Consider the following 22,715-nt stretch of genomic DNA (forward strand, 5'->3'; position numbering starts at 1 on the left):
GCGTGCCAAAAGTGGGGGGAGCGCATGGGTGTCACGCGTGTAGGTGCCCACACCCATAATTCAATGCTCCCCGCCCCCCGCACATGCGCGCATGACCCCCCCTGCACTCCCCCCACTTTTGGCATGGAATGGCCCAGTGGGCCCAGTAGGCCCGTTTATTGCCCTCCCCAAGCTCCAGAGGTTTTCTAGGAGCCTGGAGAGGGCGAAAACGCCCTTCCCCACCCCCCCAGGAAGCCCTCTGGATGCCGGAAATGGCCCATTTCCTGACTTCCGGTGGGACCGGAAGACCCGTTTTTTCGCCCTCCCCAGGCTCCAGAGGCTTTCTAGGAGCCTGGTGAGGATGAAAATGGTCTCCCCCCCCTCAGGAGGCCCTCTGGAGGCTGGAAACAGCCCATTTCCCAACTTCTGGTGGGCCCTGAAAATCAGCTGGCCAGCGTGCATATATGCACTGGAGCTGAGCTTGAGCAATGCTCACATGCCCGTAGATATGGCTCCACGTGCCACCTGTGGCACGCATGCCATAGGTTCTCCATCACAGGTATAGGTTCACCTGCTTGAGCAGGGGGTTGGACTAGAAGACCTCCAAGGTCCCTTCCAGCCCTACTCTGATTAATATCTATCTGAATAAAGCTTAGTGAAAAGGAGCAAAAACAGAACAATTTATTATTAGGTTTGAGGCAATAAGTTTTCAGGAAAACTTTTAACTTTTCCCCTGCTTAATGCACATTTGTTTGGTAGCTTTTGGAAACTATTCTAACAGATAGATAGTTTTCCATTGGATTTATTTAGATTTAGAGTTTCACAGTAGCACGTCTTAGCCTAGTCTCTTCAGGCCCTTGACATTAAATTTAAGTCTATCACTTTCTTTTTAAAACACAGTGGTAGTACCAACCCATGGGGCTGGTGGTTACACAAACTGACCAATATCACTTAAAGAGCACACAGTGAAAGAATTGTACAATCTAATGAAAAACCTGAATTTCCAACTATATAGAAAAAAATGCTCCACCAATTAAATTTCTCATTTCCTTCAGTGGTACTTAAAGGCAGATTATTTAAGGGTTAATATATAATATATAATATTTGGAAGACTTTTGGGAATAAAAAAAAAGATGATGGCAGATGAATAACTGAATTTGGAAATTAGATAGTAGCTATGCACTGTCTAAATGGAGCTGCTCTATCCTTCTGTGGCTGAATATGTAACCTTTTGAATTTTACTGTGCTGGCAGGAAAGAAGCCTTGAGGTTTCATATTGGAAGGATAAAAATTATCAGCATTTTTGCTTTGCGGTTATTAGCCAGACTTTTTTCAATTATGCCTAATTTTAAAATGATAAGGACATACAGAACTAGAACTCTGAGAGATTAGACTTGTCAACAACCCAAATTCTGCACATGTGATCGAAGGAACACTACGATAGTCATGAATTCAAGAACAGGTCATAAGTCAATTTTTCAGTGCTGTGGTAACTTCAAATAATCATTAAACAAATGATCATAACACTAGCTGTAGAAATTTATAGCCTTAGACTATAATCCTATGAATCTTTACATGAGTGAAAGCTCAATTGAATTTAATGGTTTTACTGTGGTGGGATATATAAACCAGCAGACAACTTTCCCCCATCATAATCTTGCCTTATTGTCTGATGCAGTATTGTAATTAGGATGTAGTATCAAATCTAAAATAACACAAATTATTTTACGAATTGTGTAAAAGAAGCTTTGGGTTTATATGGAGATAGATAGATAGATAGATAGATAGATAGATAGATAGATAGATAGATAGATACACACACACACACACACAAACACAAACACACACACTACCATACGTTTTGCAGAACTCACAGTTCAGTATAAGATACCAAATGATACATGCTGACTATTATTCTTGAATACCTAAACTCCATTCATGGGTAGCAGGAGGCATAAATATCCTAATGCTAGACAAAGGGTTGGGATTCCAAAATGTCAGTCAAACACATGACAAGAAGACTCTGCCTAATTACATCTTTGCAAACAGAGAATTCTGAAAGACTTCAGTGGCTGTTTAGTGATCATAGAAATGTTGATTACATTCTGGTTTCCATCTGTTTCTTTTACAATTACTTAAATAAATATTGCCATACTCTAGACTCTTAAATTCAGAACTGTTACTTTATTAAACAAAAAAGGTTGATAAGAAATAGTGATATAACAGAAGGATTGTTAGATAGGTAATGTTTGTCTTTTTGCTGGTGCCACAAGGGTGTATATTAAACTTGATGTTCCTGGGGATATTTGTAACATGGAAAACGATTTGGCATTGCAGGAAAATTGTTCAAAAATGTGGAATGCATTTAATTGTTTCTAAATGTAAGATTATGCATGTGGGGAAAAATAATCGCCTGGCAGGCTACAGTATTAGGGCTCCAGTGCTAGAACAACAGAAGAAAAGGATTTAAGTGTGCTCATAACAGAAGACTGCAAAATAAGTAAACAGTGTGGCCAGGCAACTGTGGAAACAAAATTCTGGGATGTATCACTAGAGGGATCACCAAGAAAAAGGAGGTCTTAATCCTACTATATAGTCAGATCCCATTTGGAATACTATTTCCATTTCTGGAGACCTCATTTTAAAAAACGATATTGATAAGATTCAGTGAGTCCAAAGACAGGTAACAAAAATAGTGCAAGTTCTGAGGACAGAACATATCAGGAGAGATTGGAGATATGTACAGCCTGGCAGACAGAAGGGAAGGAGGCGGGACACGATTGAAACCTTTGAATCTGTATATAAGGTTCTAGAAGGCAGTATTTTCAATATTAAGCAAAAAACAGAAACACGGGAGCATAAGCTTAAACTGACAGGAGGGAAATTCAAAAGTAATGTTAGAAAGTATTCCAAAGGTGCTTTTTTCAAGAGGCAACTGGACTTTCTGGTTTTTCTTTGAAGACATTTCGCTTCTCATTCAAGAAGCTTCTTCAGCTCTGACCGAATAGCATTTTTTATGATACAAGTCTTTGAATTGTCTCAATAGCCTGTAATAAAGCAAAAATGGTAACATCATGTTTTTGTGGTTCTATCCACTTTCATTCTGAGTTGAGTTGTATAAAAACATAGTTGTGGGAAGTTACTACCAGTAGTTGTAAATTAGAAAATTGAGAAGGGGGGGGGATAAAACGGATTAAGGGACTGTAGTAGTCAGTGATACACATTTAAAAAATATTTTAATATTATACATTATATAATAATAATATTATATAAGGTATAATATTAAGTGATTTGACATTCGGATCTCCTAAGCATTTGTTCCTAGCAATACAATTTAAAGTAACTGCCAAAGTAAATAACTTGTATTGGATTTATTATTGCAGTTGCTTACTAATAATGAAAACATCCCTGCATGTTGTACATTGGTGCTAAAGGCTCATTAATGAAAATTAATCATATTTCAACAACTTTTAAAAACCCACATTAGATATTAACTAATACTAACTTTTATCTTTTCATATATCTATATATTATGCAGAATGTCACTGATTTAAAGTTGGTACATTTTTCCTTCAGTACCTCCATGATGTCTGGATCTTATTTCATATGTCAAACCTTGTACCTCTAAATATGAGATGACTGCCAGGATATAAAAGGCTTAATATTGGTTCAAGTTAAAGACCTGCAAATTTGTATTTATTTTATTTCTTTTCATTTCATTTCATTTCATCATTTATTTTATTTTTTATTCATTTGTATAGTCACCCATCTTATACCAAATTTTGGGTAGTCAAGAATTAACAATAATAAAACAACATAAAACTATATTAAAATTATTAAAACCATAAACATTAAAAGGAAAAAAATTAGCACCTTTAAGCTTCCAGTAGGTAGTCACGTCATCCTATCCCAGTGCTTGGGAGGAAAGTCAAGTCTTCAGGACTTTTCAAAAGACTAGCAAGGTAGATGTCTGCAGATTTCAAAGGGAAAGTGTTCCATAGAGCAGGAGCTGCCATAGAAGAGCCACACTTCCTAGTTCTCCTAAGGTGCATAATGGTCCCATAATGTTTAAGGGAAGGGACTACCAGTAGGGGTATGCTCACACTATGATGGTAGGACAGGTAGATTTCTTTAGGGAAAGTTATTCCCACTGATAACTTGGTCCTGTGCCATATAGAGATTTAAAGATAATAACTAGTACCTAGAATTGCATCTAGAATTGCAGAAGTGGACCTGAAGCCTATGCAGCTACTTTGCTTATAATTCTTATTCTTAAATGGACTTTTCCTAAAATACCACAAGTTAAATGCTACAGATAAGGCTGTACGATCTTATATTCTCCTTTCAGAGCAAGCAGGAATGGTAAGTGAAGTACAGCTAAGTGAAGAGGTGAATAACTACAGTCCTGTCCAACATATGATTCAATCTCAACTTGGAATTCAGATTATGCATAAATTTTTAATCTGAATGTTTTAATCAGGACTGCAGCTTCCCCTTTTCTATTTTTTTCCCAGATATTGCAAAGATTTATCTGATTTCTTTGTGTACCTTAATAGCACTTCTCTTTATTTCTTGGTGCAGTATCTGCTGAGTGACAATAGGCAGCTATATAAATTGGTTAACTAACTAAATAAAAATGGTTCTGTTTGTCCTGGGACTGTGCTACTACAGGAAAGCCTTCAGGGACTAGTGTCATTTCTAGTTGTTAAGGCAATTCTTTTTTCATCTGATCTATGTAGACACTGCCCCATTTTTCTGGCTTTCCCCAAGTAAATCACAATCAATATTACACTCTTATCTAGCTAAATCTTGTTTCACATTAACGGCTAATAATATCTGGCCACATAACTGATAACTGATAATATAGATTTATCCTATACTATATGTCTTTCTAGACTATCTGGCTGGGTTCTAGTTCTAGACTGTCTTTTTAGAGGATCTCCATATGTTCTGAACTGATAAGCACTGCTATGTCATACTGTTAATCAGAGAAGATATATCTGCCTCATAATTATTGCAAATTATGACAATCATAAAATAATATTGATTAACTGCTGTGCAGACCCAAGTTCATCTTTTGACCATAACTGATTTAATGAATTTGTAGTGGCTGGGGCATTGAACTTGATTAGTGAAGAATGTGGGATTGAATTGCACTTAAAATCCCTTTTGCAATTGGGAAAAAGTCTTTGGATAGAGCTTTGGATAGAGCTGTGATGACGAACCTATGGCACGCATGCCACAGGTGGCACGCAGAGCCCTCTCTGCGGGCATGCCAGTCGTCGCCCCAGCCCAGCTCCACTGTGCATGCAAGTGTGCCTCCCGCCGGCCAGCTGATCTTCAGGTCTCTGCCATGCATGTGCGGGGGACACGCATGCTCAGGGGGATGGGGTGCATGCGTGGGGGGTGCAGGTTGGTGCAGGAGGCTTTCCAGGCCCAAAATGGGGCACGCGGGGGCCATTGTGCCCCATTTTCTCTTCCAGGTTGGTGCAGGCCCAAAACGGGGCACAGGGGGGCCTCGTGCACCTTTCTAGCACTGAGTGCCCAAACCAGAACGTGCGTACCGGAGCACCGGAAACCTGGAGACCAGCTGGCCAGTGCACATGTGTGGCTCGCCAGCTGGTCTTCGTGTGCGCCAGAGCCAGTGTTTCCAGCACGTGCATGTGCACTGGTCAGCTGTTATTCCAGTTTCCGGTACTCCGGTGCACATGAAGACCAGCTGGCCGACGTGTATGCGTGTGCTGGAAACCAGAAGAGCAGCTGGTGACTGTGTACGTGTCCACAGAGAGGCTCTGCATGCCACCTCTGGCACACCTGCCATAGGTTCACCATCATGACTATATATTGTTCTGTGGAACTGAAGTTTTGTCCCCGACACACACACACACACACACACACACACCGGATTTGTATATTAACGTTACTGTTCTATTTGTTTCAGTTGTATGCAGAATCATGTACAGAAATACATGTTTTCTGACTATCTTATCTGTAATTTCAGCCCTTTTCCTGCAATGATGAACAAGGTATTTTCCTTTATGGTTTGTTGCAGTAGGTGCTTTAGATAAAAGATATGTAAGGAGTAGAACTTCACAGTGGCTCAGTGAGGTAATTTGAATACCAGCTGCTACCCATCCAACACTTACATAACAAAAGATTTCCATTGGAGTTGCAAACTGCATATGTTATCCACATGGTCAAAAATATTTTAAATACACCCAGACACCCTATTTCTCATTGATTTTCTATGCATCTTCAAATCCAGTGTCAGTTTTTTTTAAAAAAAAATTAAATAGGTATGCAGCAGAGTAAAGAGGCAAAATAGGTCAATACAGATAGTCCTCGACTTACAACAGTTCATCTAGTGACTGTTTGAAGTTACAAAGACACTGAAAAAAGTGACTTATGACCGTTTTTCACACTTATGACTGTTGCAGCATCCCCATGGTCACGAGATTTACATTCGGATGCTTGACAGCTGACTCACATTTATGACAGTTGCAGTGTCCCAGAGACATATGATTCCCTTTAGCAACCTTCTGACAATCAAAGTCAATGGGAAAACCAGATTCACTAACAACATGTTAGTAATTTAAGAACTGCCGTGATTCACTTAACAAATGTGGCAACAAAAGTCGTAAAATGGGCCAAAACTCACAAATTTCTCCCTTAGCAACATAAATTTTGGGCTCAGTTGTAGTCATAAGTTGGACTACCTGTACTATCCAAGTTTTAAGGTAGGGGATACTTAAAGTGCTGTCACATGTTAATACAATTTTTACACACTATTTGTAGAGAGAACTACAATGATACTTTCTTCCTGCTATACTACTTTTCTAAATAAAGGGAGCCTTTTCTACGCAAGGAAATTTTACCTGATTTGATCTTTTGTTTGTACTTCTGAATCTCAGTTTCATCTATTTCATCAGTATCATTTTTCTTTCAGTCTGTTTCCCATGAAATAAAGTGTATACTATGTACTAACATACAAGAATAGAAATCAACAGCCCTTTTTTGAACTGCTGGGGAAAAAAAGAACAAAATAAATGAAGTTGGTTGATACTTTTGTGGCAATGAATGAGGGAGTATATTTTGATTCTCTGGTACAAAAGCCATATTTTTGTCCATCAAACCAACATTTTATACCTGTAATGAAATTATCAGCCTATGATAACCAGACCAGTTTTACTTTACCCAGTTTAGGTGGCGATGAAGCAAAGAGATTACAGTTGCTGTGGATAATCAAGTGTCCTGCAGCCTTTCCCAACTTAATACCTCCCAATGTGCAGGTTTCAGAATGTTCAGTAATGCCTAAGCAGACAGAAATTTGGGGAGCTGAAATTCCCACATCTATAAAGCACCACGTAGTTATAGTACTTAGGGGATTTAGCAAGCAGGAGGCCAAATGGGGAAGAGAGACTCAAAAATTTGAGTTTGCAAAAAAGGATGGAAAGCAAGTTCATTACATTCCCATTTTGGTATGAACTGATACATTTCATACTTCACAAACTGATTGCAATTAAAGATCGCAAACAAAAATTGCAATTATTTTTAGCATGCTTTTGCTTTTTCAATATAGTTATTTCATCCAATAATACACAGTGACATAGGGTATAGAAAGATACATATTATGAGAAATACTTTTTAAGCATTGATAAATATAAATGAAAATGAGGGTGAAGGTTCATTCTCCGAGCTTGTTGGGTGGTTTCCGAACGTTTCGCTACTAGCCTAGGTAACATACATGAAAATATTTGACTTCAAAAATAGATGGGATGGATCTTTGGCAGATGGAATATAAATGCAACATGAAACAGAACTATTGCCTGTGAGATCACAGTTGAGATTATAGGTTTTTCGGCCTCTGCCTTTTAGATACCCTATACATATGTGTTCAGAGATCTTCTAGTGTAGATGCCATCTTATTCTAATACAAGAAGTAATAACTGTAAGTACTGCAGAGTATGGCAAGAGTAAACTCTTTCCATGACAAAGATGGATGATTCTCTTTGACTAGAATCCCAGAATGTATTCATTCATTCATTCATTCATTCATTCATTCATTCATTCATTCATTCATTTTCTATGGCTGCCCATTTTAGTCTCTGACTGAGTAGGTATCCTAGTTCAAAAGGTGAGCATTTAAAATTGAAGTATTCTGAACTCATGAATTAGTTTTGAATGTCAAGCAATAGAATATACTCCATTTTCTTTTCATTGCAACAGTAGAAATTCGGATAGGAGAAATGAAAATGTTGTCATCAGAAAATTAAGAATCATAATTGTCAGTTTATTGCATAACATCTGGAAATCTATCACTAGATCCAGTTGTATTTTTTTAAAGTTTACATACTGTATATGTGCATACAAAATATATGTGCAATATATGCTGCTCAATACTACATTTCCAATCTAAATATTGAGCATAATCTTTGCCTCAGAGTAGAAGCAAACAAGGCAATGAGTTTCCAAAGGAAAGTAATGTTTTAAAGCAACTTGTTATTTTGTTATTAAACTGTGCTAATATAAAGAGTTTTGATCTTTGGTCCTTTGGCCCTTGGGTTTTTTACATAATTACAAAGAGATGCTACCCCACTGGCTGACTTGCTCTATCAAGTTTTGATATTATGACGGTAAATGTTCTCCAAGGATGGTCACAAGGATTTGGAAGCTTTTGTTTCCGTTTTAGATTATTTTATCTATTTATTGGGGGAGGGATTGCCTGCCTCATTCAAAAGTATCTGTGTGGGTTATATTTCCAACATTAATATGTACGAGTAAAATTGCATAAAATAAACAATAAGCAGCCCCTCCCCCAGAATTAAACCACAGATGAAACCAGAGAATAAGTAATAAAATAACTATAAATCAAAGGATCCCTTAAAAGTCCTTTTAATAATTTCCTGCAGTCTAATAAGGTATTTTTTTATGATAGACAAGGCTAACAAAGTAGTTTCCTAAAATAAGTCCACTTCAAGCCCTCATTAAAAGAATTAGCTTATTCTGGCAAATCAGCTTCATATACCTTTTAGATGCAGCAAATCTAAAACAATTTTCAAATCTTTATGGCTGGCCCAGTGTAGAGGGAAACTACATGAGTTTTTGGTTGTTAATCTTCATATAAACTATCAGTATATTGGCTTTCTGAGTGAACACAGCTATCTTTCTTGCCTCTCTCTCTTGCTGCATATTAAGGAGGAACTTGGTTATTTTGGAATGCCAAGTCTAGATGCTATGAGTTGGCCAGAATAGTTGACTATCTTTTTTTGGTCAACCTGGGGTTGCAGTCAGCCTGGCAAGCTCCATTACTCACCCAGCAGCAGATGGTGACTGTCAAGGGATGCTGGGAGGGGAGGAGCCGGGTGGTTGCCTCGGTGATTTCTGTATCTCCACAGCAACGGAAAGGTCACCCAGAAGGCCCCTCATGCTCTCCTTTTCTGTATGAAGCTCAGAGATCTGTTGAAACATGAGTTAGGGGTATGGCTGTAATTAAGGCTCTGCTGGGGTGAGGCAGTATACAGTGGGTGAATGGGGTTTATATGTGAGTTTTCAAGCTAAGTGGAATTTATTTTGGGGACGCCACTCCAGAACTCTTCTGAATGTTATATATTGGAGTTATGCTTCATGCAAGTAAAATGAAGACTGAATTCACACTGCTTTATCCTCACACTGAGAATAATCTATTTTTTTTAAAATTTGATTTATATGCCGCCCTTCTCCAGAGACTCAGGGCGGCTTACAGTGCGTTAAGCAATAGCCTTCATACTTTTGTATATTTATACAAAGTCAGCTTATTGCCCCCACAATCTGGGTCCTCATTTTACCTACCTTAGAAAGGATGGAAGGCTGAGTCAACCTTGAGCCTGGCGAGATTCGATCTTACTTTAATTGCAGACAGCTGGTGTTAAATTACAATGCTCTGTCTGTTGAGCTATCCATATTATCCATATGTCTTGTGTCAAAATACAGGTAGTCCTCAACTTACGACCACAGTTGACCCCAAAATTTACGCTGCTAAGCGAGACAGTTAAGTGAGTTTTGCCCCATTTTATGACATTTCTTGCCACAGTGGTAAAGTAAATCACTGCAGTCGTTAAGTTAGTAACACCGTTGTTGTTAAGTGAGTCCAGTTTGATCCCGATTGATTTTGCTTGTCAGAAAGTTGCAAAAGGTGATCGCATAACCCCGGGACACTGCAGCCATTGTAAATATGAGTCAGTTGCCAAGCATCTGAATTTTGATCACATGACCATGGGGATGCTGCAACGCCCATCAGTCCTTTTTTTCAGTGCTGTTGTAACTTTGAACGGTCACTAAACAAACTGTAAATTCAGGACTACCTGTACATGCAAAACTAACTTATCTTGGATTTTGTAAGTTTCTGAATCTGTATCGTTCAAAGCTACTGTTCTGTCTGATACATAGCAGCCTCCATTTTATCACAAGAGCATTCCTATATACATGTTGATTGGGTTGTGTAAAATTGGGTGAATATGAATTACAGTTTTGCTCAGTTTTTCCAGTCCGAAATTTGTTTCAACCTGTAATCCATGTCATTTTATTATTTAAAAAATACACAAATATTGTGTTAATGTTTATGTACATTTCTCATCATGCGTTTAGTATACTGTACTTGTATGTATATTATGCACAAGTGATTTTTTACATATATGGGTTTGTCTGCATTTTGTCTCTAAATTCATGCTTCTTTATACACATTTTGTTCTGTCATATGATTTTGAAAAAAAAAGTGGATTTTGGCATTAGACTGTATATTTGTTTGGATTAAATAGCACTGAATGCAATCCAAATTTCTTGGTTTCCAGAGCAACTGCTATCGAGCAACTATATCTTAATTGTAAAGAAGTATATATCTCAGGAATGAGTAGTGTGGGCCACTCCAGCTGTTTTCTTCATATCATTGCTGGGAAAGTGACCAAAAAGAGTCTTTGAAATGCCAGGAATAAATATGCAATTATAGCATGATTGATCAATTGATTATATGCCATCAAGTTGGTAACAATTCTTAGTGGTCCTATAGATTTTGTCCGTGAAGATCAGTCCCGAATCTGGTTCTTCAAGTCTTCCAATGGTGCATCCATTGCAGCTGAATTAAGTTCATCCACGTTGCTATTTATCATCTTTTTTCTTTTTCCTTCTACCTTTCCCAGCATTATAGATCTAACAAGAGAGCTAGATATTCACAGAATTTATGCAATACTTTATTATTATTGTATAATAATTTATACAATAAGCTTATGCATACCTTGGACAACAACTGTGAGTTAATTTATATAAAGATGCATTTCTTTATTTTCTTGACTATGCATGGAATTCTCAGGAATCTTCTCAAAAACCAGTTTAAAAACATATATATTGTTTCTGTCTTGCTTTTTGAAATTCAACTTTCACAGAGCATCACAAAGAAAGCCATTGCCTGCATGATTCACTGCCCCCCTCCCCCGTATAGACACATCATGGTATCTGAATATAATTTCTAAGTCCCTCTTTGCTACTATACTGAGTGCTAGTCTGCAATTTTTCTATTGCAGATAATTGATATTAAAAGGCAGAAGCTATCCATCACTTTAGTATCTTCATTGCCAGGTGAAGATTTGAAAAGTGATTTGCTGTACCTGTTGTTAGTTTGGTCTTTATCTTTAATCTTAATCCCATATTTTTCACTGTGCTCCTTGACTTTTATATAAAGTCATAGTGCGTAAAATTCCATGTCTTGGCCTGATTTTTGATCTGGTAGTTTTTAGTTGTTTCTTAGTCACTTTTATTGTGGTGATGTTTCTGCAGTTGTCAGCTAAGCATTCCCAACATTAATTAAATAATCAGTACCAACGGCTATACCTGAATGGAGAAAATGAGGTGCTGCAACATGTGTGATATAGACATGATGGCACCTGCCATGTATAGAACTGGTCTTTCTTGCTTACCAAGAGCTGTTAATGTTTTGGCATGTTGCTTCTTCTAGAAGAACAAAGGCAAGCTCTGGCTTTGTTCTGCTGATTTAAATGAGGGAAAAGGGAATGAGTGGAAAAACACCCATAAAAATGGAATGGGAAGGGAGAGAAACTGGAATCTTTGACAATGAAATGCATTGATTATAGAGGAAATTGATGAGCAGCACATGGAGCCCTCTAGTGACATTTGTTGGCTGGCTAAGAGAATATATCTAGAATCGCACTGCTCTTTTAAAGGATAATCCACCAATTGCTTTTGTTATGTTTAAATGTCATCTACCTCAGTCCCCATGCGCTTTTCTGAAATTGACATAGTTTAGGAAAAAGCCATAACAGTTTCAGCATTGGTTATTGAAACATGGACTAAAAACCCAACCGCAAAACATCTCTTCCTTAGAAGAACATGGTGGTTATAGGCAATAGAAATGAATGAATGTGACTTGATGAAATAATCAAATCTGCAGTGGATTACTGTTTCCTATTTTTGTGAAGTTGCCAATCCTTGAGGTCTGTAATTATAGAATATTCTATTCTATCATGTTGATCTAGAGAATAGGATCAATAGTAGCATTTTGGAACTGAAGCCTTATATAATATGTTCCATATAAGTTTGCATTGACAGGAATTCTCAAATCCAGGGTAAGCGCCTTATAGTATATACTTTCCTTTTCTTCAATAAAAGAACATTCATTTAAACCGTATTTAGGATTCTTGGAGTCACTAACCAATGGTTCATCCAACAGTGGTATTAATCTGCCTTTCATTGAGGGAAGATATTGTTCTGTAATGATCTTGAAGCTTATCTCTGTTAAATGCTTTGATGGTACCAAATCATGTGCCCATAAACAACTTCAGAAAGGTTAGAATATGAAAATAGACTCTACACTGAGGATTTTCATCATTGTGCTTAAACTGCAATTGTCAGCAAGCAGGTCTTGTAATCTTGTGCAGAATGAAATACCATCTACAAGCTCGGAACAATCCAAGTAGTTAGAGTACAGTAATCATATATACAAATTGGATTATACATATGAGAGAGTTTTCCAACATTGAGAGTACTAAAAGCTGCAATTTTTATGTGTCACTAAGATCACCAAAAGGATCTAGGCAACCTTTCTTGTATATGTATCAGTGTGGTATCTGAAATACATAAATTTATAATTCTGAAACACTCATTTGTCTCAGATAGTATGGATTATGTATTAAATTCTTTTGTCATCATTTACTTCTAGTTCTTTTGCTTATTTTTTGAGGAAACTAGTGTCTCTTAATGATCTTCCAGAAGACATTATTCTGGTAATTGTGGATGTATACATCAATAACACACAGAAACTGGTGTATATTGCCACAAATATTATCCTACATAATGCTAATTGGTTGCTTAGTTTTGTTAGTTGGTTTCATTGATTTGAAATCCAACGTGTCTCTGATATATTATTACTTTTGATTTGTACTGTCTTAACAAAAATCAAAATCTTTTATCTACAGTAGGTTTGGCTGAGTAGAAAAAAATAATGCTGCTTATTAATTGTAGATATTAGTTATAATTCCTACAAGAATTATCAAGGCTGTAGAGGAAAATGCTTCCTTTAAATATTAGATATTTCTCTACTACTGATCTCCTTACATGTAGCCGTTTGAAATGACAGCAGTGGGCTACCTTAGTGAGTTTAACCACTTCTGTTAGGAACTTGAAGACATGAAACAGACCTAGTGTACTGCAGGGTGAATCTTAGAGTGTCTGTAACATCATAATGATATTCTACAAATGTTTTGTTTTTTCTAAGTAGCATTCATTAATCTATGGCCTTTTTTTCCTCCCTCAGGCTGTTCCTCTAAGTCATTCAAGCTGTACTCTCCAAAGGAGCCCCCAAACGGCAACGCCTTCACCCCCTTTCACTCAGGCACTATGCTGGATCGAGATGTGGGGTAAGTGAAAAGCTCTATAGTCCAAAATTGGGATGTTCTTGATCAAAACCAATAAAATCTCAAACCTGCTTCTTCTATTCAGCTGTGAGGCATAACCTTTATAGCCAGTGAAGGGTCTTTAAATTCCAGATCAGAAGTGATGAAAGAAATGGGTTCTGACATCCGACAAAGATCATTCATGAGCTATATGTACTTTTTAGCCAACCTGGATATGGCCTGCAAGCTCTCTGCCCAGCTAACCAGTCACTGTCAACCTAATTAATGTAATTTGTGGGAAGCATCCCAACATTGATTACTTTGGAAGTGAGGTGGACATTAGGACTGCTAAAATGCAGGAAATAAAACTCTAAAGATACTGTTTTCTTCCCATGTTGAATCAAAATCAAATACAAAACATTACCTCCTTTATTCATATTTAATTTATATTTTTATGTTTTTTCAACTGGCAAAGTGAGTGTGATTTGTTTTTGAAGTTAAAATTAGAGAAACAACCTGAAAAAAAAGATTCTATCCAGGATACAAAGCAGCTTTTTTCCCCCAAGATCCATTCTTGATTGGAAAGAGGATAGGCCAACACTTATTAATCATGCAGAGACACTGATGATACTAGTTTGTGCTGATAATAAACTTGTGATTATTTATATTCTCCTGGCATGCTAGTGTTCTTAGGAGCACAGTTTAAGTATCACTCTGGAGCAACGTGTTTCAAGTGGTAGGAAGTTCCAGGTCAGTTAATGTGTGATTGTTGGAAAATGAGTCCACTTATTCAATGATACCCTGACCTATAACATACTGCTCTTCAATGATGAGGAACCTGAAGATAGATGTGAGTCTTAAAATAGAGAAAACTTTCTTGCAGGGATTTTGGACAGAGATGCATAGTTCTTATAGCAGAGTTAACAACCTGAATATGATGTAGGCCATGAGAACTACCTGCATGTAAAAAGGAAAAGGAAGTATAAGAATCAAAACTGCCAAGCAGCTTCTTGCCAGACAAAACATGTTATCAAACTCCTTGACAGAGCAAGGGGATCTCCATGGAATAGGAATGGTCAGATTCATAAGGCTTGGATAACCAGTTTCTCCTGGCTCAGTCTCCTGTGGAAGGGTTGCAGTTTCCCTTTGGTATGGTTCTCCGTCGTGCTGATTGGATAATACAATTCATGGGTTGTTCTTCTACTTCCTTGCTTGAAGCTGAGTCAAAAGTCAAAACTGATTTTTAGGGTTTTTTACCCCCTTTTTAAAAGACGCCAAAATACAAGAAAAAGCACAAAGAAGTATTCTCCACAGATGTTCACTAAGATGCAGCGCTGTTAAATCACTTCAAATATTCCAAGACAAACTTCCCTTAATTATATTTTTACTGTACATCAATGATTCTCCAGTGGGAACTTTGATGCAATACTTTTGGTTGTGAATTTTGCCAGTAATAAATAGTCAAACTGATCTCTAATTGGGGTTGTAGTTTAAACCCTTCATCCAGTCTGATGTATATGTGTTTGAGTACAGTGTGAATTATCTACAGCACTCAGTATATTATAAGTTATGGTGATCATAATACTACCCCATAATAATAATACTTCAATAACTTTGAAGTCACTGGAGGATCTCTAAGCTAAGAAATAAAATCTGAAGTGGGAGGTGGACATTGGTAAAACATGTTCTCTTCCCCCCCTCCCCCCCTAAAGTTATTTGTCTGGGATACACTCTGCTTTGTAATGAAATGATTTGATGGGGTTTTGATTAATCTTATATGGGCTTATTTCTTCGCAGACCAACTCCTATGTATCCACCAACATACCTGGAACCAGGGATTGGGTAAGATACCATATAAAGTTTGTGTGTCTCCTTGTTCAACTTAATGCCCTCCAAATGTGTTGGTCCTGCTGGAGAGGGGAGATGAAATTGAAAAAGCTTCTTATAATACTAGCCAGAGTACAGCTAAATCAGAATATTTCAAGTGTGATTAAAATGATTTCTTGATTATTATTATTTTCTTATTTATAAGAAGTAAATACAAATAATATCTTATTTATTTATTGCTTTTTAATTAATAACAAAAAGCAAAAAGCAAAACACAAAGATAATAATGATGGGGAAACATATATTGTCAAAGAGAAGGAAAAAAGGAAAAAAGTGCTTTAACAAAAGTGAAAGAAATATGACAAAGGAAACATAATATGATATGGTTTTACAACAAGAAACAGTTATAATTCTATATATACTAGTCTAATGCAAATATTCAAGTATGTATACATTACATTTGAACAATTACCGGTATCTTATTCTATACTGTATTCTGTATAAATGACATTGGGCTATATCTGATAGATAATACTTAAAAAATCATCTTCATTTATTAGATGAAGTTAATATACCCACTTCCATTCAATTTTTTATATCACCATCTTTCTCCGATTTTTAAAGTTGGGTTTTTCCAAAAAGTCAATTTGCCAGGCTATTAAAATTCCATAACTTTTTAACTGATGTAATTGCTTCCAGAGATACACTGCAAGCAGTTGTAAATGTAAGCCAATTGCCAAGTGCCTGAATTGCAGTCATATGACCATGGGGTAGTGCAGTAGTTATAACTTCTAGAACAGATCATAGGTAACTTTTTTCAAGCTCGTGATAACTTCAAATGGTCATTAAGCAAACTGTCCTAAGTCAAAGACTACCTGTAATTTTCTGCATTTTCTATAAAGATGTTCTCAGAATTGCAGAACCCCAGAAAAATTGTTTAGAAATTTTCTAAGCAATTTATCTTCTGAAAATATTTTATATATATATGTGTGTGTGTGTGTGTGTGTGTGAGAGAGAGATTTCTTAATCTTTATAATCAGGATAGAAGAATTTAGAATTTCCCATTCTAGAAACAAAGTAATCAAGTCCTATGAATATTAAAAAGTCAGCCTTTTCCATGTTGTAGTAGTGATTTGCACTCATGAGATAATGCACTTGTGTACAGAGTCCTGTTTAGAAGTTTGTAGAGCCTACAAACATGTTTAGTGAGAGCCCTGACCTGTCCATATCAATAGCTAATGCAACTTCTGCTGTACTGCCTTAGTTCATTTAGAAATGTCTTAGGTAATTCTCTCTTAACTGCCCTGTTTAGCATCGTTCAAAGTTATGTTGCTGCTGAAAAAGTAACTTTACAACTTGTCCTTGCAGTATGACTGTTGCTGCAACAACTTTGTGATCATGTGATTTGAGATTCAGGCACATCACAACCAGCAAACATTTGTGACAGTCATAGTGTCCTGCAGTCATATGATTGCCATTTTGCAGAATCAATGAAACCAATGCAGAAGTCAGCAATAAAATTGCAAATTATAATCACACAATGTTTCGCTTAATTACTGTGGGTGATTCACTTAATAACCACAGCAGAAATGTGTTTATAAGTCCATTCTCGTCACGTGATGTCTTGCTTAATGATTGTTGCTTAGCATCAGAATTGCCAGTCCCAGTTGTAGCTGTTAAGTGAGGACTGCCTGTAGTCATCCTTTCGACTCTACTAGAACAATATAAAGTTTTTTTTGACTGGTGTCATGGATTTCTAGCCCCTTTGGCGTCATTTCATAAGGTTCAATACTGAGAGAATAAACAACTTCTTCTGGATGGATATAAATTATGCTATTTTTCCTCAGTAGACTATAGGAGATGTATACAGTAAGTTCACTGCAATTATTTCTCATGTTGGGTGAATCTCTCTTTCAGAACAAACTCTAAGGGCAGCAAACTGAAGCTTCATCATCTAAGTGTTTCATTATGTCCCAGAATTCATTGGGTGATTCCTTTGCCTCTTCTAAGAGACAGGCAAAACCTCCCTACCCCTACTTTTGCTGTGCCATTATTGGAGACCAATGAAACTTCCCATTAAGGACTCAAAGGTTTCTAAAAGTGCTGTTCCAAGCATGAACAAAAAAAAGTGGGATAAAGGCTTGTTGCTCTCTAATTCTGGGTTTGGTGGCATCAAATCTGCAAAAAGAATTGCTCTCAATCTGCTGATCTTTTTTAACCAGACCATTATGCTTCCAGAGCATCCTCTGATATCTCTTTCTACTTTGTTACTCAATGCACAAGTTGAAGCTCTTTGGTTAGAAGACTTCTGTTTCTATACTGGTACGATTACACATCTCTTGGCCTTGAGACTTAGTAGTTTTCTCAGACAGTAGACCACCTGATATACAAATTGGTTCAAAATACGATTGTTTCATCAGTCCTTATTCTGATGCTTCTGTCTTATTGATGGAACTCCTGGTCTAAGCTAGCCAGTATTTGCTTTCTTATCTAATTGCAACTTTTTCAACCAGAAGCAATTTGTTTTGCCAAGCAGAAACTGAACACTCTTACTACAGTTATCTTTCCTTACTTTGCATTATCATGCCTGCTGCTGTTCCATTAGTCTCTCACTGGAGACTAAGATTAGAACTGAAGACCATCCATTTGATGGGAAATTGTCTATTCAGCAATAAGACTAATCCTGGATAGGGTCCAAAATGTTTCATTTAGCAACTGCAAGCTGTCTATAGCAACCATTTTTCATTTCTGTTCATTATCTTTTATAGTTCTTATTTTGTCTAAAGATAATTTGATTAAATAGTAAAAAGTAGTAGATAATAAGTAGTTATGATCAGTCCCTCTTGTCAGATACTGGAACTGTCAGTTTCACTATTTTTCAAATAATGTGAGTTCTGTAACTGTTAATATATGTTTTTCAAAGTTACAATTCTGAGCTTTCATCCAGCTCAACACCAAACTGCCCTCCTGATTCCAGAACAACTGGAATGGATATAGAAATAGAATAACTGAGTTGGAAGGATCTTCTAGTCCAACCCCCTGCTTAGGCAGGAAACCTATACTCAGACAAATAAATGGTGTCAGAAGTTTCATGCAAAAATAAACAGTTGGAAATACTTCTCCAAAGGAAAATAATTCCACACTCATGTCCAACTATTTTACATTGCTAAGAAGGATAGTGGACTTAGACTTCTTGTTTGAGGTATTCTTTATTTTAGAATATTTATCACACCGCTCCTTCTACAAAGTGAAACATGACCTGTTTTTATAGACTGCGGAATGCTTATTTTCATGTTTTTGTAGTGTACTTACTATTGTTTTAATTTACTACGATTTTGTAGTACATGAAATCTGTGAGTAAAATAATATTCTATCGTTTGCCCTTTTATGGCCCTGAAAATATTTTCTAAATTGATGGAGTTATCTTTTCTTTTTATCTGCAAGTCATTAGTCCATTCTCTTAAGTAGATGGCTGTTACATACTCCTGTGCAAAGTTATCCTGCCAAGTGCTTCTCCTTTTCATCCTCTTGGTCTTCAGATCAGTTATGAAAAAAGTATCCTTCTTCCCTCGTAGTTTATTCAATTTACAGGGGCAATGATTATGCTGTCAGAGAAATTGCCTTGATATCATTACCATGGCTCTGTATGTTTCAAGCATGTATGCATAAGATCCTTTCTTTAGCAAAAAAGAGCCCACATTATTCCTCAGCTCTTCACATGGCAGCTTGCATTCTTCACATGACAACTAACTTCAGTGTTTTGTTCTGCAACCTACATAAGTGCTCCCCTGGAGCTGTGGTAACTCCATTAAATTTCCCTGAATATGAATGTAGGATAACTCTTGCTCCCCATTCCACCCTGGAATATGGCTGTTTTCTTTTGACTGTAGCTGTGGCATTAGCTCATCAGGCTAAAAAATTGCACCCTACAAAGAAACTCCCTTCTTCATTTTTTCATAGAGTGAATATTGCCTAGATATTTCTTGCTGCCAAAACAGTTTCTGTTTTTCGCTTTGACATAATTATGCCTCCTTTTCCCCCACTAGGAACATTGCTCCATTCATTGGATGTCTGTTACACCTTTTAGCTGGACTTTATGGCACCCTTCTGCCAATTCAATACTTATTCTTGGCCTTCTAAGGGCTTTTAAATTCTTTTAAAATTTAAATTGAAATTTTAATTTGTTTTAAATTTATTGGGATTTTAATTGTCGTGGGCCAAATTATTTAATTTGGTTTTAAATTGTTTTTAACTTTTGTATTTCTGTATTTTATCCTGTGCCTGTTCACCGCCCTGAGTCCTTCGGGAGTAGGGCGGTATACAAATTTAATAAAACCTAAAACGTAAACCTTTCTAAAAGTTTGTAGGCTTTTTGCTCAAATGGGTGGTCGTAACCATCAAGGATTATTATGAGCTGCCATGCAAGACCAGAAACCTTCCTCTGAGACAGGAAAGCTGTGTATCATTTGCCATTAATAGATGTCTCAGAGCTTTGCTGGGCAGGTGTATAGTCTCAAGCTTCCTCCCTTATTATAGAGTGGACTTTTGCTTCTAAAAGGATGCAATCTTTATGGAGTTCTCCTCTGGTCATCTTAGTGGGCCAAACCATACTCCTAGTAAGAAGCTTGCTAATCAGCAATCTTTCTGAATCTTAAGGACTATGATGAAGAAGAATGGGTACTTATTTGTGATTGTATTTCTTTGATTGGTCAACTATTAATTCATCCAGTATGTCCTTTTACCTTGTTAACTCTGAGGTGATTTGGCTGTTTCTTTATCCCACTGTATTATTGTTAGGAACGGAAGGGGTTCAGTGTAGTCCCTCTAAATGTTTCTGTAAACTCTTGAAGGTCCTGTGAAGGTGCGCAACCTAAGTGAGTGAATTCATCGATGACCTCTGACAAAACTGCTCTTACAGATAAATAAGTAGTTTATTTCCTGTTCCATCTGCCTAATAATTTTTTTTTATTTTTCAGCAGAGCTACACATAAGAACCACTTAAAAGTTGTATTTAATTTTTAAAATTCAAATAAAATAAAACATTTCATAAAAATATGGTTTGAGATTACAATAGCATTTATGTCTCATCAAATAATAAAACATTTTGCACACTCAGGTTTCTTGGATAAATGGCTTTTTTTGTTAGATAATTGCTATGGTTGTTTGACAGGAGACACACACCATATGGAAACCAGACTGACTACAGAATATTTGAACTCAATAAGCGGCTTCAAAACTGGACAGAGGTATGTTACTGTGGCTTCTGGATGACTGAATTAGAAGAAAAGGAACAGCTTTGGAGGGATATAGTACATATAGCTGTTAACGATTACACAAGAGAAGAAAGGACTATGGCTATTAATCAGTCCTTGGTTTTTATTTAACTTTTGAGAACTGATTTTACTTATTTTAATTCTTTTCTGTATCATTTGCCATTAATAGATGTCTCAAAACAATTTATAATTTAAAATTACATTAATAATTAAAACAACAAGTAAAATTAATGAGCATGTATGTTAAATGTTTTATAAAAACACATTAGAAAAATATAAAATAAACTCAGCAAAATATATGACAAAACAATAGTAGAAACAAAATTAAGCAATAAAAAAATGACAGCCAAACTAAGAATGAGTAAAAGTCCTGAGAATAAAAATATTTTTGCCTATCACTGAAGAGGTAAATAAGGATGGCGTCATGAATATCTCACTAGAGGAAGACATTTCAAAGTTTAAGGGTCACCATTGGAAAGAGCCCCTCCCAATTAATTACTTGATGTACCTCAATGAGAAGGCATTTGGAGCAGATATCATTTTAAGGTACTGGTAAGAAAATATGGAAAGACGCCTCTTTCACATAGTGTTACTTCAAACTGCAAAACCCTTTATAAGATAAAACCTACACTTCGACTTGAAACTGGAAGCAGATTGGAAACCAGCTTTGTATGTTTATATTACCAAATTCCAGTCAGTACTCATGTCTCAACATTTTGTATTAATTGAAATGTCTAAACAGTTTCCAAGGGCATTGCAGTAATCTAAAGAAGACATCACTGGCAGATGGATCACTGTACTGAAGCTAGCTGTATCCAATAGCATAAGTAGAGGACCAACTAAATTGGTAAAAAATAATCTTGGCTGCAGTGGCCACTTGCTCCTGAAGCAACAAGGATAGATCCAGAAGTACTCCCAAACTCTGAATTTAATAATTTATGTGGAATGTTCCCCTATATGGAACAGGTTGAATTCCACTCACTTGGACAGATACGCCATTCATTAATAGCACGTCTGTCTTGTATTTGCTCTTCTCTGTGTCTACAGGAATGTGACAATCTCTGGTGGGATGCCTTCACCACTGAGTTTTTTGAGGATGATGCCATGTTAACAATCACCTTCTGTCTGGAAGATGGACCAAAGAGATACAGTGAGTCACATAGAGTTTCATGCCTGTTCGATATATACTATTGTCTTACTTCATAAATCTTTCATGTATAAAGCCACAGATGCAAATAGTTATCTGCTTATCCACCTCCTGGAGTAAATCCTAAGGGAACAGCTTCCATTGTCTTTATGACCTTGGGAACTAGTACACATTTGCTGTAGCTGCCTCAGATGCCTCTTTGTCTTCATAGTCCATCACAAAAAGGAATATTCAGAAGAATTCTGAACATTAAATTCAGAAATTAAGAAAGTTGGTTTTAGACTAGATTAAGGGACACGGTATCTGGCGGTAAAGACACTGGGCTTTTTCACTGGAAGGCTGGCAGTCCAAGACACAAGCATCTTGCAAAAGCATGCAAATGCAAGTAGATAAAATAGATACTACTTTAATGGGAAGGTAACAGCATTCTGTGTACCTTGCTGACCACATGACCGCGAAAGTGTCTTTGGATAACATTCCCAGCGATCATTTAGCATTTATCATCTTGTATAAGAGTTGTACTCCTCATTGGATATTTTTTGAAATTCCCAGCTAGAATATATTACCTTTGGGTTGACAAACGATTTTCAGGAATGATTTATATTGAAAATT

The 22,715-nt window shown here is 36.7% G+C and overlaps 1 protein-coding gene across 8 annotated transcripts in view; it reads left to right on the plus strand.

Moving 5' to 3' along the window:
• Positions 1-22,715, plus strand: part of LDB1 (LIM domain binding 1) — a 60,961-nt gene that overhangs the window by 28,716 nt on the left and 9,530 nt on the right. For all 8 annotated transcript variants that reach the window (XM_034439899.3, XM_060682947.2, XM_060682948.2 and 5 more), the window contains exons 2-5: positions 13,778-13,880; positions 15,654-15,698; positions 20,854-20,929; positions 22,004-22,106. In XM_034439899.3, the coding sequence (XP_034295790.1) occupies positions 13,778-13,880; positions 15,654-15,698; positions 20,854-20,929; positions 22,004-22,106 (327 nt within the window). The remainder of the gene's footprint in view (positions 1-13,777; positions 13,881-15,653; positions 15,699-20,853; positions 20,930-22,003; positions 22,107-22,715) is intronic.

The sequence above is a fragment of the Pantherophis guttatus genome, chromosome 6, assembly GCF_059756535.1.
Source record: "Pantherophis guttatus breed Tessera chromosome 6, ASM5975653v1, whole genome shotgun sequence".
NCBI classification, from domain to species: Eukaryota; Metazoa; Chordata; class Lepidosauria; order Squamata; family Colubridae; genus Pantherophis; species Pantherophis guttatus.